A 13,708-nucleotide genomic window follows, 5' to 3' on the forward strand; every position below is an offset into this window, starting at 1 on the left:
TGCGGTAATGTCAAATTGGATGCTCGGGCTCGGGTTGTCTGTTATTAAACATGAGCATCATGCAACGTGAAGGCGGTTTGCAACACAGCAAAAATTTGTATTCAAACAAGTGTGGTACGCACCGAGCAGCGAGCCACTAGCTCAAATGACAGCGCTGGGGATGAGGAAATATTAGAAGCCATTTTTGAAACGGCCCTCATTCTCCTGCACACAGAAATTCCTCCACGGCAAGCGGGTTTCCTCGCTTTCTGGGGTCTTGAGGCTGTCACAGATATTTCAGTCTGAGGTCTAGGTTAGCCAGACCAGACACTTTTGAGTGAACTGGCGACACCTTTGGAGGACTTCAGGTGGGTCCCCAGGAATTTTTAGTGCTCTCAGCAGTCGCAAGCCCAGCGACACTTTATACTGGGCCGGCTCATCACCGGCTCATCCCCACATCTAGGAGCTGTCATAGCAGTCAAGTCCAGCGAATTTTCCTACGATGATCCGACGAGCATATCCTCCTGGGCATCCAAGCACGTCAACGTCAAGGAATTGAGCCTCCGCACCAACAGCAACGCGCACGATGGGGGCTCGTGCTGTTTCGCCCGGAGGGGCTTTATTGAGAACATCACGCATGTTCTCAGTACCAAAACCCCTTCCTGAACCTCCGTCTACCAGCCTTCACATTGGAGATCATAAATCAGCGACTATGACGAGACAATATCCTCAGCATCAGTCAATCACGACTCCCCTCTCATCACGCGAGAAGGGTGACTGGGGCTACAAGAGACCGTTCCCCTTAAAATCTACAATGACCACGTCGACACCTCTGATCCGAGTTAAAAAGGTCGATTCTGTCGAGAATGTTACCGATTTCGCGTCAGCTGCGGACCATTCACTGTCGTTGGAGAAGTTCCAGGAGCTGCATGTTGCCATGTCGGTCCCGCGAGGAAAGATTCCAGGTGAAGCAAGGTCAGCCTCCTTGTGGCCCAAGTCCGTCTTCGAGGAAGAACTTGACTCCACCGAATCTCAATCTGGACGGAGCGATGACAAGCGATGGAAATTTCGAGGCCCGTGGCTTGCCAGGATGGGTGAAGGCGAATTCGTCCGATACTTGAGGAAAACAGTGCACCCGAAACGTGCCCAATTTCGAGCCCTTTTGAAGCGCAAACTTGCCGAGGACATCACCACGAGCCAGAATAAGCTTGCGCTGGAGAAGGGTACGCCCGCACCTCCCAAGGTTGAACCCCGTGACATTACCGAGGCACACTTTTCGGAGTACCTGCGAACTTTGCGCAATGACCGCACAACATTGTATAGTTTGGTCTCCGAGTTTCTGGATCTAGCGCCGCTGGCTGTACCTATCGGACTCTTCCAAAGCTTTCAGCATATGAATCCTCCACTGGAGTCTGGAAGCCTTTACGGCAACTCAGGTCCGCCACCTAGTCATCCCTCCGCTGGTATTAGCTACCTGCGAACCAACTCCTACATGGAGAACCACCCCGTCTATGGACCCCAAGGGCGACGCACACCTGTTCTGGCGAGAGTGGTGTACCCAAGGGCCGGGCACAAACCCGCCAAACTTGGTGTTGGCGGCTTTGTAGCAGATGTTCCTATTGGGGATAACGAATTCAATATCCGCTACGGCCGAGGTAGAACCCAGGCCAACAAGATGCTCAACGGCATCGCTCACCTTGACACTACTACATATGGTGGCGCCAAGGCTTATATCGAGCCTAAAACGGCTACTGTAGATCCGAGCGGAAAAGTCGTATTGCAACTTCGCGAAACCCATCCTGAGGCTCAAGTCATTGCTAAAGAGAGTAAAGGCCAGTCACACATTTACCACGATGCAGAAACCAAGGCAAAGCAGGCGACGCAATTCCAGGGAGACAAGAGCACAGGCCGACGAATTGAGAGAATTACGGACGAGATATTGAATGACGATTCTTCAAAGGTTCGAGATTCTTAGTCTCAGAGGGCGAGGAGATTTGCGATCGTGATGTCGGCGCAGCAAATGTGATTTTAGGCTGCATATTGACACCAAGCGGGAGGTCTTTCATGTAAACAAAACCTTGTATAACTATGATATTACCAGAATCAAAATAAAATGTGATAACCGCTTCCAACAGTTTGCGAATCGATTCGTACACAAATGACTTGTTTCGAAGATGCACATACTGATTAGGAATTGGCGAAGTCATCAGTGCTACTAGCCCAGGCATGCATGACTCGGGTATGCACTGTCTGTCGATGGAGCAATCGATAGCACAACGGATACTTGCATAACCAAAGTGCATAATGTATCACGTGAGGGATCACGCACAGGTTCCTCACGAGCCCTAATTCTCTTAGTGCCCCACCACTAGCCTAAACCACCAAATTTCTATTGCTGAGATCGGAGATTTTGAGGAGCCGACTTTTCTTCAACCCACGCCCAACGACCATTCCAGCCAATTCAATACCGCCAAAATGGGTCGCGTTCGTACCAAGACCGTGAAGAAGTCCGCCAAGGTCATCATTGAGCGGTACTACCCCAAGCTCACTCTCGACTTCGAGACCAACAAGCGCATCTGCGATGAGATCGCTGTCATTGCTTCCAAGCGCCTCCGCAACAAGGTCAGCACAAACGCAATATCCTCCGCCTTCGAAAGGAGATGATGAGAGTTGAGAAGGACTAGCTACGGCTGGTATGGGAGAATTGTAAAAGATGGCGATGACTAACTGGCGACGACTAGATTGCCGGCTACACCACCCACTTGATGAAGCGTATTCAGCGTGGTCCCGTCCGTGGCATCTCCTTCAAGCTCCAGGAAGAGGAGCGTGAGCGAAAGGACCAGTACGTCCCCGAGGTCTCTGCCCTCGACTACACCCAGAACGAGTCGGGCCAGCTCGAGATCGACTCCGAGACCAAGGACCTCCTCAAGCACCTTGGCGTATGTTTCTTTCCTTCCTCTCTACATGTCCAAATTCTAGTGCTGACATGTCATTTTCAGTTCGACTCCATTCCCGTCAACGTCACCCAGGTCACTCAGAACAACCCCAACGAGCGCGGCCCCCGACGTTTCGGCGACCGTCCTCGCCGCGACTAAGTGGGTTAGAAAAGTTTCTTATGATTGTGGGCAATTGGGTTCTTGGGCATTTGGCATGGTTTTTGCGTCTTGGCGTCTAAGGACGGTAGTGAGTGCATAGATCTCAAAAGAAAGATCTTCGATCCCCACAAGGTGTCGCTGAACCTCTAGGCATGAATGCCCGGAGTGGGATGCTTGATCGCCAAGACTTCGGTCTCTGATATTTGCGCGTGAGGTGCTGGTGTGATGTCTAGCCGGGCTGCATCATCAGTATTAGAGTCAATGCCAGTGTGGCATTTGACTGGTACGGCTACAATTGGTTCCCTTGTCTTGCGACAAATGCACTTGTCGTTCTCGGAGGGGTACAAAGTCCATCTATTGACTTAACCTGAACATCGAAGCCTACATCAACGCCACCCGTTTAAATGCCCCATTTTCCCGTCTCGTAGCGTAGTTTTACATTCGTAATTTCCAAAATCTTGGGCGGCATTTGTCAAAGTCTACGCCTTTGGCCTGCTCGGTAGGTCAAACCTGTGGCCCTCAACTCTCAAGTGGTCGTCGACAGCCTGCGTCGAGATATCCTCTTGTTTAGGAGCTTTCGTCTCCTTCTCCTTGAGCTCGACGTTGATTTTATCGGCACCATCATCTATTCCACGCTCGCCTCTCTCGAGAGCAAGAGTTTTAGCATCCCTAACAGCTTGGCGTTGCTCCTCGAGCCTCAGCTCTCCAAGTTGGCGTGCTGTTTTATCTGCCTGCGTTTCTGTAGATTTATCCTCGTCTAGTAGGTCGATTTGTATATCTGGAATGCCTGCCCTCTCCCAGGCAGCCGTCTCATTCAGCTGGACTTTGACGAAAAGTGCCCTTTTCGCACATGTCGGGGAACACCACTTCTCGAGGTCCTTGCGCTTCACAATATCGCCACTGCCAGTAAGCTTCCATTCTCCGCCGGTGCCGACCTTTCGTCGGGATCTTGCGCACAGGGTATACCCGCATAGTTCGTTGACATTGCGCTCCTCTATCAAATCATCATAATCCGACGGTTGGAAAAGACGAACGTGCGTCTTGAACCCCGACACATCGCTCTGCGCAGGATTTGACGCGGAATATGGCGCTGCTCTGACTAGCGGATACTCGGATAAAAGCACTACGCTGTCCAAAATCTCGGCCTCGAGTTCTTTGCGATGCTGCAGGAGTTTGGCGTGTGCAATGGCAATCTCCCTTGCTTCATTTTCAGATCGTGCGGCTGCGCTGGCCTCTGATATTGAGTTCTTGAGGATACTTTTCAGCTGTTTCTGCTTTTGTTCGATGCTGTCCATCTTGAGCTCTCGGGGAGGGGCTCTGTCCGTCGGTTGTAGTTGTAGGTCTTTCAGCACTGGGGTTTTTCTATCGCTGACGAGGAAGCATTTTTGAGTGCCAGAAGCAGTCTTCTGTTTCCGTAGCAAACACAAAGGGTGAGCGAAGTTTTGAGTGGTCATGGTCAACAGGTTGCGAAGCCCCCACTAAAAAAAACCGTGGTCGCTCCAATCTTGAAATGGACCCCATGATCCCCCATCTCCAGAAGCCGAGAGCCCCGACGTCACCGGCCCAGACTAATTGACAACTTGGAGTTGCAATCTTGATGCATGGTGGAATGCACTAAAATCTCCGCTCATCATATTAAGCGCGCCAACCGCAATCCTGCCTTTGGCAGTTCCAACTCTGTTTGCTCCATTCCTTCGAGGCGATTCAACATTGTCGCTCATGCGGTTCATCATTCTCTTCGCTGTGTAGCAGTTGTCGTGTTGTGATAGGTGCCTAGTGGACATTTAAAAGTCCCATACTCGCTCCCTGTTTGTTTTTTGCCCTAGAGCTAGAGGGCTTTGTTACTTTTTGTATTCTGTTGTCTGTCACCCAAAAGCCTTGCCTACTCCACCATCATCATGCCTGACAAGATCCTCGACGACATCTCCCACCGGAGATATAATCCTCTTACCGACAGCTGGCTACTTGTCTCGCCACATCGGACCAAGCGACCATGGCAGTATGTATGAATCCTACTGCGTTACATGGCGGGTTGATCTGATCAAGGTGGTTTTGCAGGGGAGCTCAAGAGGCGGCAGTTGCCAATACTCTGCCCGAATATGATCCCAAGGTATGTGAATTCAATCAAATGAAGGGGAAAACTCTAGGTAACCTCATGTCCAGTGTTATCTTTGTCCTGGAAATGCTCGTGCTGCGGGTGACACAAATCCCAAATACGACAAGACTTTTGCTTTTGTCAACGATTACAGCGCTGTGAAAGAACAGCAGCCAGACTATGAGCCTGATACGAAGCCCAATGGTATAACAAAGCGCAATTCGTCTGATACAACTATTGTTGACTTCTCCGCAGATGTTGAGTCGATGCTCCTGAGAGCCCAGAGCGTCAAAGGCGTCTGCTATGTCCTCACCTTCTCGCCCAAACACCACCTCACTTTAGCAGACATGCCTGCTCCAGAAATCTTGCCCGTCATCGAGCACTGGACCCGAATTTATGCCAACCACTTGTCCTCCTCAAACCCATTGGACAAGCTTGCTGAAAATCTGGACATCTCCATGCCAAAGGATGAAGCACCCATTCCCAAAGATGAGTATCGATACATGCAGATTTTCGAGAACAAAGGCTCTGCTATGGGTTGTTCCAACCCACACCCGCATTGCCAAGTATGGACAACATCCACCATGCCTGAGGAACCTGGAAAGGAACTCTCCCAGATGACCAAATATCGTGCCAACAATGGCGGCCGACACTTGCTTGAGGATTACGTTCAGCTGGAACTTGCCAAGGGGGAGCGCCTTCTCTGGCAAAACAAGTCGTTTGTAGTGGTATGTCCCTGGTGGGCGGTCTGGCCATTCGAGGTGCTCGTCCTTCCCAAGAGGCATATCCGCTCCCTGGTAGACTTTAAGCCGGAGGAGAGGCTGCAGTTTGCCGAAGCCATCCAGGAGGTCACCAGGCGGTATGATAACCTCTTTGAGTGCAGTTTCCCGTACAGTTCCGGAATCCACCAGGCGCCGCTCCGGGGAACAAAGGAAGAGATTGAGAACTCCTACTTTCACATGCACTTCTACCCGCCCCTGCTGCGTTCCGCGACGGTGAAAAAATTCCTGGTTGGGTATGAGCTCATGGCTGAGCCGCAGAGGGATATCACTCCTGAACAGGCGACGGCTCGTCTGAGAGATTGCGGCGGGGAGTTGTACAGGAATAACTTGAAGTAAAATGAGACATGAGACATTAAATATATACCCCCTTCCAGCAACATGAAATGTGCATGATGAGTCATGACCATCTGGAGGTTAGTCTCTTGCATCTTGCAAAGGCTGCGGGTGATGCGCATAATTGCATTGTGGTCATCTTCAATGTTCTTGCAACACTGAAGCCTCAGTCGGGTTCAGGACTGGTCGCACCTTCCTCCGTCGTCCCCAGTCAACACTCTAGTAATGCTGGTGGGCGTCTAAGCTTCCACGTGAGAAGCAGTCGAGATGGTCAGACACTCAGTGCCTCACATGCCTTCCACCTCTCGAGTTTTTTTTAGCCGCTGCTTCTCCAAATCAAACCCTTGTCCTAGCTCGGCCGTTCCAGCGTCTGACGACTTTGAGACGGCCACAAGCTTGGATGGCAGACAGCTCAGCTCTAGCTCCACCCCGAAACGACAGCACGCTCAACAACAGCAAGGGCCGTGCAAGCATTGAAGCAAGTCACCCGGTGGGCTTGCTGTGGCTCCATGTCGCTGGCTGATTCCCCCACTCCACCATCACTCGAAGCTGCTTGAATTATCCAATTCTATGTCCTCAAGCAGTTGTACTCCGTATCTCACTCCCTAGTCAGAGCAGCAAGAGGGTCCCCCGCTGACGTCGACACCCGCCCGCCATCAGCATCACGCCCAAGCTTTCGTGGACCGGCAACCGGCTACTCTCACAGACGCTGCGCAACGCCTCAGCCTCTTCTGTCTGCTCCGCCTACGTCCGCCTCCTCCCAGACCCAGCGTCATATTCTCGCTCTTCTTTCTGAGCCGCCACCCCTTCACCCAATCCTGCAATACCATCACCCGGAGCTCCGTGCTCGACATAGTTGCTCTGAGGTAGTTGGACGACACTGCCTTCTTTGTCTGTGCCTGGGCTTACAGCGCTTTCCCAGCAATACCCCCCCGCTTCTTCAAAGCTGACGAAAGCACTCTCGACTCTCCGCATCATTCATCGCATTGCCGCCCCACACCCGACAACAAGAAATCGCTGCTCCGTATATATCGATCAACGGTCTCATCTAGCCGCGGCAGACGTGTCACAGGGCCGCCTGTGTCGCGGGACATATCCTACACCGCCATGACTGTGCCGTTCCGGGTCAAGGCTCTCTATGAGTACAGCTCGCCACATGAAGATGATCTCAACTTCGATGTTGGCCAAATCATCACTGTCAACGAAGAGGAAGATGACGATTGGTATGGGGGCGAATACGTTGATGACCATGGCGTGAAAAAGGAGGGCATTTTCCCTCGCAACTTTGTTGAGAAGTTCGAGCCTACTGCCCCTCCCCGGCCGACGAGATCACGTCCCAAGAAGGAACCCGAAGCTCATATGTCAGAGGATGTTACTGCTCCGGCACCAGTACCGCCTGCTCCAGTTCATGAGCCGGAGCCGGAGCCCGAAAAGGAAGAAGAACTCCAACATGGACCTGAACCCGTTGAGGCCGAGCGCTCTGTCCCCGTCGTCCCGGTGCCAGTGACAGCCAAGCACTCGGAACCGGCTCTTGTGAAGTCTCACGATGCTACTACAGCACCACCAGCTGGCCCAAAACAGGCTGAAGCTTCAGCTCCAAAACCCAAATCTGGTCCTCCTCCGGTTTCCGAAAAACCGGCGAGCAACTCATTCAAAGATCGTATCGCCGCGTTCAATAAACCAGCGGCACCACCTGTCGCTCCATTCAAGCCTACTGGCTTAGGCGCGAGTGGCGGCACGTCTGGATTTGTGAAGAAGCCTTTTGTCGCACCGCCTCCTAGCCGCAACGCATACGTACCGCCTCCGCGAGAGAAGCCGACCACGAATATCTATCGTCGCGAAGAAGATCCCGAGATCAAGGAGAGGCAGGCCGAGGCTCTGGGTCAGGCGGAGGTAGCCGGATTGGTTCCAGGCGAACAGTCTCAAGAAGCCGGTGCCGAGGATGACCAGCCTAAGCCTACTAGCTTGAAGGAACGCATTGCTTTGCTTCAGAAGCAGCAAATGGAACAAGCCCAGCGCCACGCTGATGCGGCTGCTAAGAAAGAGAAACCAAAAAAACCAGTAAAGAAGAAGCCCGAAGCCCCTCAGAGTGAGGCAGATGTAGAAGCCGAAGAAGGATCTCTTTCGGCTTCGTTGGAACGGGTCGAATCTAGAGAAACCGAAGTCAGAACCAGAACTTCGACAGATGATACCCATGCTAGAGCACCTCTACCAAGACGCAGGTCTTCCAAGGGTCCTACAGCGGATGAGTCGCACGATGGCAACGAGGCCGATATGTCTGGTGCTGGTGACACAACGGAGGGCCATGATGATACTACCGAGCGTGAAGATAATGAGGAAGTGCTACGACATGTTCAGCGCGTTCCAGCGACATCTACCGCGACTGCACCTGGACTCCATCGCGAGACTGGGGAAGCAAATGAAGAAGGAGTGGAAGCTGGAGAGGAGGAGTATGAGGAAGAAGAAGAAGTCGACCCTGAAGTTAGGCGCAAAGAAGAATTGCGGGCTAGAATGGCAAAGATGAGTGGTGGCATGGGCTTCCATGGCATGTTTGGTGCTCCGATGCCACCCATGGCTAAGGCTCCGCCTAAAAAGAAGACCGTCAAAACTGGGGAAGCGTCAGGAGCCGATGAAGATATTCAGGAGACGGCTCCCCGTCCGGCACCACCAGTCCCGACTCCTATGGCCCTACCCGGCATGGGCAGCTCTGTCGCTCCCAGCCGAGGCCATCCAGCTGACGAAGAAGAGGAGGACGCTGATGGTGATGAAGCCACTCCAGTTCAATCAAGGATTATGCCTCCTCCAGTCCCTTCACGGGAACAGGAAGTAGATTCTGGTGACGAGGAAGAAGATGAGGCAACGACCCCGGCGCCCATTTCCGAGGTGTCTTGTATGTAGAATCACCATCTATATGATGGGCAAGTAAAAGCTAACGATTGTGCAGCTCCTCGTCGAGATATAAGCGGTCCTCCGCCTATTCCTGGTGGTCGGCCAGCACCTCCTCCATTACCTACAGAGTGTAGGTGTTGCTACTTTCAAACTTCTCTTATTTGTTCATCTGTGCTAATATGTTCCAGCCCGGGCACAACCCCCGCCACCCCCAGCTGATATCAAATCCCCTACAGAAGGATCTGAATCAGATGATGAGCTTTCCGGAGGAGCAAGAGAAAAGGACTTGGAGCAGACTAGCACTCAAAACAGACGTCTACCTCCAATGCCACCAGCACCCACCTCTCTCCCCCCCAGATCGCCACCGCAGTCTCCTCGCGGAGACGACACTTTAGGGCAATCTCCTACAACTGTCGCTGGCAAGCGAAGTAGTCGACCACCACCTCCAATTCCCGGATCGGCACCGGCACCTCCGCCAGCTTTGAGCCGGCCTCCGCCGCCTCCGCCGCCTGGTGGTTTGAGTCGGCAGTCAACAGCAGATATTCCTCCGCCCACACCAACACGCCCCCCACAGGCTGGTGAGGAGGAGGATGAAGAGGTTACGGAATATGACGGCGACTATGATACTGATATTGCTTCCAGTGTCCCCCACAAGGATGCCCTAAAGTCACACGCTCGAGACTCAAGCGCCGAGGATAACACCCTTACGTCGCCAATTCGGGACACCGCTCCTAATATTCCCCCTCCTATTCCATCTGCCACAGCGCCTCGAGCTGTCCCACCTCCTATTCCTAGCCAACCGCCTCCGGATCATAAGCGACGCTCGGTGGATGTTCCTCGCGGAGCTCCACCTCCCCCTCCGAAGGAGGCGGCTCCTACTGCAGTTCATGACGCAGGAGATTATGATCCATATAGCTATTCTTCACCGCCGCCACCTCCTCCAATGGGATCCAGTTACGGCCATAAAACACCAAAGATTGACGAAGAAAATGTATATTTCTCTGGACCATCATCTCCTACTGAACGCCGAGCACTGCCTTCTGCACAACCGCCTCGGCCTAGCAACAAACAGTCAATGGATATTCCAAGAACAAGCACAAGCAATAGGAGATCTATGGATATGCACCGGCCTTCTGTTGAATCAGATTTCATTGCGAACGACGTTGACCTTGCAGTGCAAAGTGGATGGTGGAAACAGGCGAATCAAGTCCCGCCTGTCTTCCAGGGACGCAAAGACATTCATTTTGAAAGCGAAGAGACAACTACAACTAACCAGGGCTCCAAGACAGTCATCACGCGGGATGTGTTTGTTCTCTTCCAAGATTATTCACAGACTGTGGTTACCGTCCGATACAACCCATATGATGCGTCAGATGTAGAGCTGGAGCAAAGACACGAGCCACCCCCGCGATCCCTTCGTCAGGACCAGATGGAGGAGTTTTATGAACGTTATGGCAGACAAATCTCGGAAGCTGCCACGGCCAAAAAGGACACGGTCGTTAGTGATGGCACGCCTCAGGGGTTTGTCATGGAGCTACTTCGACCCCTGAGTGGTGCCCTCCCGCCTGTCGGCACACGTTCATACGGTGCGCTGGTCTATGCCAACATGGCCAACGCATCTACTCAACAGCAAGACGTCATCCGAGCAGGAGATGTCATTTCATTCCGCAACGCCAAGTTTCAGGGCAAACATGGACCCATGCACGCCAAATACTCGACGGAAGTTGGCAAGCCGGATCACGTTGCGGTAGTTGCTGAGTGGGACGGGACAAAGAAGAAGGTTCGTGCGTGGGAGCAAGGGCGGGAGAACAAGAAGGTCAAGATGGAGAGCTACAAGCTGGACGACCTGAGGAGTGGTGAGGTCAAGATTTGGAGAGTTGTCCCTCGTACGTGGGTTGGCTGGAACATCCAGCCGTAGTGGAGCTGGAGAACAAGTCGCTTAGGATGGCTGCCCGAAGTCCAGGTAAACGTTTGGACGGACAGCCGGCCAAATTAAGGGGCGAGGACTCGAGGACTCGGTGATGGGATTGGCATACTACAAAATTGAGGATGTATTGTTGATTGGTAAAACCTGACCGAGTAGCCGTATCGAACACTGACGTTTTGTCTCGCATAGCATAGTTCTTAGGACCTTCCCGTAGGCCACGGAGTACGTACATAATTCCGCAATTCAGCTCTGCCCTGTCGTTCATGTACACGAAGTATCAAGGCCCGTCGTCTGTGAAGACGGCAATTGACCAATGACGAGGTCACGGATTACGCATTGGTCATGTTCCATTTTGGGCATCAACGTCCACGCCAGGAGTGCATGTGGGCAGAGCGATGGTGCATGACGCACCCGAGATGACGGGACAAGACCTGTTCAAATTAGTGAAGAGAGCGGTGCTCAGAGAGGAGAGGCTGCATTATCGGAGCGATGGCGGGCTACCGTTTCATGTCCGTCGTCGCATACAGTGCATGGCACATTGCCACCGTGAGGGAAGAGGGTCCCGTGACGAGGGCTGCGTATGTACATGTGTACTTGGGCATGCAGGTGCTGCGGGGTTTACCGTGGAATTGGTTTGATTGTGTGCTTTGCAACAAAAAAAAAAAAAAAGCGAGGGCATTTTTCGTGGCATGGGACACGGTGAGAGTTGAAGGTGACAATAGATACAAATGCGCTGGATTTAGACGAGCCTTGCTCTGCGCGAGGCGGCGGGCTGCGATATATCATCTTGCGCACGAGGGCGTGGGAACGTAGATTCGCTGCTTGTTTGATGCTACATGTGTAGTTACTCTTTTGTAGTCGAGGACCTGGACGATTTCCCAACCACCCATTTTGCGAGAATAAAAGGGACGATGCTGGCGGGAGTTATGAACGTGGGCATGCCTGGGTATATCGATTGGTCGCAATCATCGGTCCTCTTCAGACCACCAAGATGCCGGCCAGGTGCCACCAGACTTCACACGCAAGTTCAATGTTGCAACAAGGAACCCTACGGGGGGTGCGTAAGTATGCCGGAGCATCATAGTTGCCATTGGTCTGCGAATCACCTCGCCGCGACCCAATGGGATAGGCCGCGACACGCCGCAACGCGGAGGAACGAAGCGAGCACGAGGCGAGCAGCCAACCAGAACATTGAAGCGAATCAGCGTCCGACACGAATTACACCACCTGTATACTGCCTACTGGTGGGCGTTTGAGTATGGGCAGGTGGAGGCGTCATGTTCAATTCAGTCTGGTGTTGGGTTGTAAGGCACCAAGCAGGGCATTGGCTCGGACACGCAGAGAATACGAGTGAAGTGATTTGAAATGAGGATTTAATTGACTTTGCCAAGGCCAGACGTCTTGTTAGACGGCGTCGTTGCTCCGTACGCACTCGCGACCTGACATTTCGATCAGATTAACCAGCAGACAGTACTGAGGGATCAACACCTGCCCTCTGGTCGTCACACGTCGCGTATACATACTGGCATCAGATGATGCATGCAAAAGTCTTGCGCCAGGCGATTGACCCGCTAATTGTCGATGCCATGCTGAACGTCATGACAACATGACACAACACCTGTCAAGCCTCTTGGGTGAAGAGGATTAACCTCATCTATGTCCAAAGTTTGGTGCAAATAATGTGCCAAGTGAGTCAAGGCCAAAATAGAATGCAGACTTTGACGCATGCAGGCAGCAGTGGAACATCAGCTCGAGACTCACTGGAGTATGCACTCATTGACCTGTTGTGACTGGCCGTCGATCCAAGGCATCGAACAAGGTCCGTCCCTCGATTCCATGACATGGCTGAAGTGTGAAAGGACCTTGACCGAGTGCTGAAGTCATCTGCGGCCTGTATATGTCACGAGACAAAGGGGATTGATGATGCATGCTTCGCACCGTGGCGCGGTTGAATCCGGTTCGCTCTCCCTATTTCAACACGATGCGCGAGAGCCTGCAAATGATTGCTTGTTTCCAGGAAAATGCTAGAATTGACGAATAAATGCCAAACAGCCACTGCAACATGCATGTCTCGCAAATGTCTAAGACTGTATTTCCAAAACCAACTGTTGTCGTTCATCATGACAGATGTTCAAGTGCCGTCTGGTGGCAGTGCACCACAAAACACTCTGGAAGCAAAATCATCTCCAGGCTGACACCGCATCGTAGTCATCACCCATGAAACTTGCTGCAAAAGCTGACACGGGAGACGCTATGGCTTTGTCGCCGAACCCGCTGACGCATGCTGTTGGCCACTTTGGTGTTTCTTTTCGGCCGCTGTGGGCAGTTCTGGTTAGGTGCCCAGCACTATTTTGAAGCTAACACTCGTTGGTGTGTGCGGAGATTTGGAACAGTGCCCGATCCTTGGCTTATTCTCCGTGGCCAACAAGGAATTGTACTGGTACTAGTAGTAGAAAAGCGCATGGCTGCTGGATCATCCAAAATTCTCTCCGTCATGTCGGCTGAAGGAAAAACGGTGGTGGTTACACTCAAGGGCCACCAAAAACATTTGGCCATGACTTACCAGATACGGGCCTTCTTTTTCACGTTGGACGGTAATACTGATCTG

The 13,708-nt window shown here is 52.4% G+C and overlaps 5 protein-coding genes across 5 annotated transcripts; 4 read left to right on the forward strand and 1 right to left on the reverse strand.

Moving 5' to 3' along the window:
• Positions 1-565: 565 nt before the first annotated feature.
• Positions 566-1,954, forward strand: G6M90_00g046560 (mitochondrial 37S ribosomal protein bS1m; the record flags this gene model as incomplete). Its single annotated transcript, XM_014689296.1, has 1 exon — positions 566-1,954. The coding sequence occupies one exon, from the start codon at positions 566-568 to the stop codon at positions 1,952-1,954; it is 1,389 nt and encodes a 462-aa protein (XP_014544782.1).
• A 500-nt stretch (positions 1,955-2,454) lies between these two features.
• On the forward strand, positions 2,455-3,074 carry rps-17 (40S ribosomal protein eS17; the record flags this gene model as incomplete). The annotated part of the gene is made up of 3 exons (XM_014689297.1): positions 2,455-2,601; positions 2,721-2,918; positions 2,979-3,074. 3 exons carry the CDS (start codon positions 2,455-2,457, stop codon positions 3,072-3,074), a joined length of 441 nt encoding a protein of 146 aa, XP_014544783.1.
• Positions 3,075-3,553: 479 nt separating this feature from the next.
• Positions 3,554-4,528, reverse strand: G6M90_00g046580 (uncharacterized protein; the record flags this gene model as incomplete). Its single annotated transcript, XM_014689298.1, has 1 exon — positions 3,554-4,528. One exon carries the CDS (start codon positions 4,526-4,528, stop codon positions 3,554-3,556), a length of 975 nt encoding a protein of 324 aa, XP_014544784.1.
• A 444-nt stretch (positions 4,529-4,972) lies between these two features.
• Positions 4,973-6,287, forward strand: gal7 (Galactose-1-phosphate uridylyltransferase; the record flags this gene model as incomplete). Its single annotated transcript, XM_014689299.1, has 3 exons — positions 4,973-5,073; positions 5,133-5,184; positions 5,238-6,287. The coding sequence occupies 3 exons, from the start codon at positions 4,973-4,975 to the stop codon at positions 6,285-6,287; spliced, it is 1,203 nt and encodes a 400-aa protein (XP_014544785.1).
• A 1,104-nt stretch (positions 6,288-7,391) lies between these two features.
• Positions 7,392-11,091, forward strand: G6M90_00g046600 (uncharacterized protein; the record flags this gene model as incomplete). The annotated part of the gene is made up of 3 exons (XM_014689300.1): positions 7,392-9,174; positions 9,229-9,303; positions 9,362-11,091. The coding sequence occupies 3 exons, from the start codon at positions 7,392-7,394 to the stop codon at positions 11,089-11,091; spliced, it is 3,588 nt and encodes a 1,195-aa protein (XP_014544786.1).
• Between the last annotated feature and the right edge of the window lie 2,617 nt (positions 11,092-13,708).

This window comes from Metarhizium brunneum, chromosome 2 (genome assembly GCF_013426205.1).
Source record: "Metarhizium brunneum chromosome 2, complete sequence".
Taxonomy (NCBI): Eukaryota; Fungi; Ascomycota; class Sordariomycetes; order Hypocreales; family Clavicipitaceae; genus Metarhizium; species Metarhizium brunneum.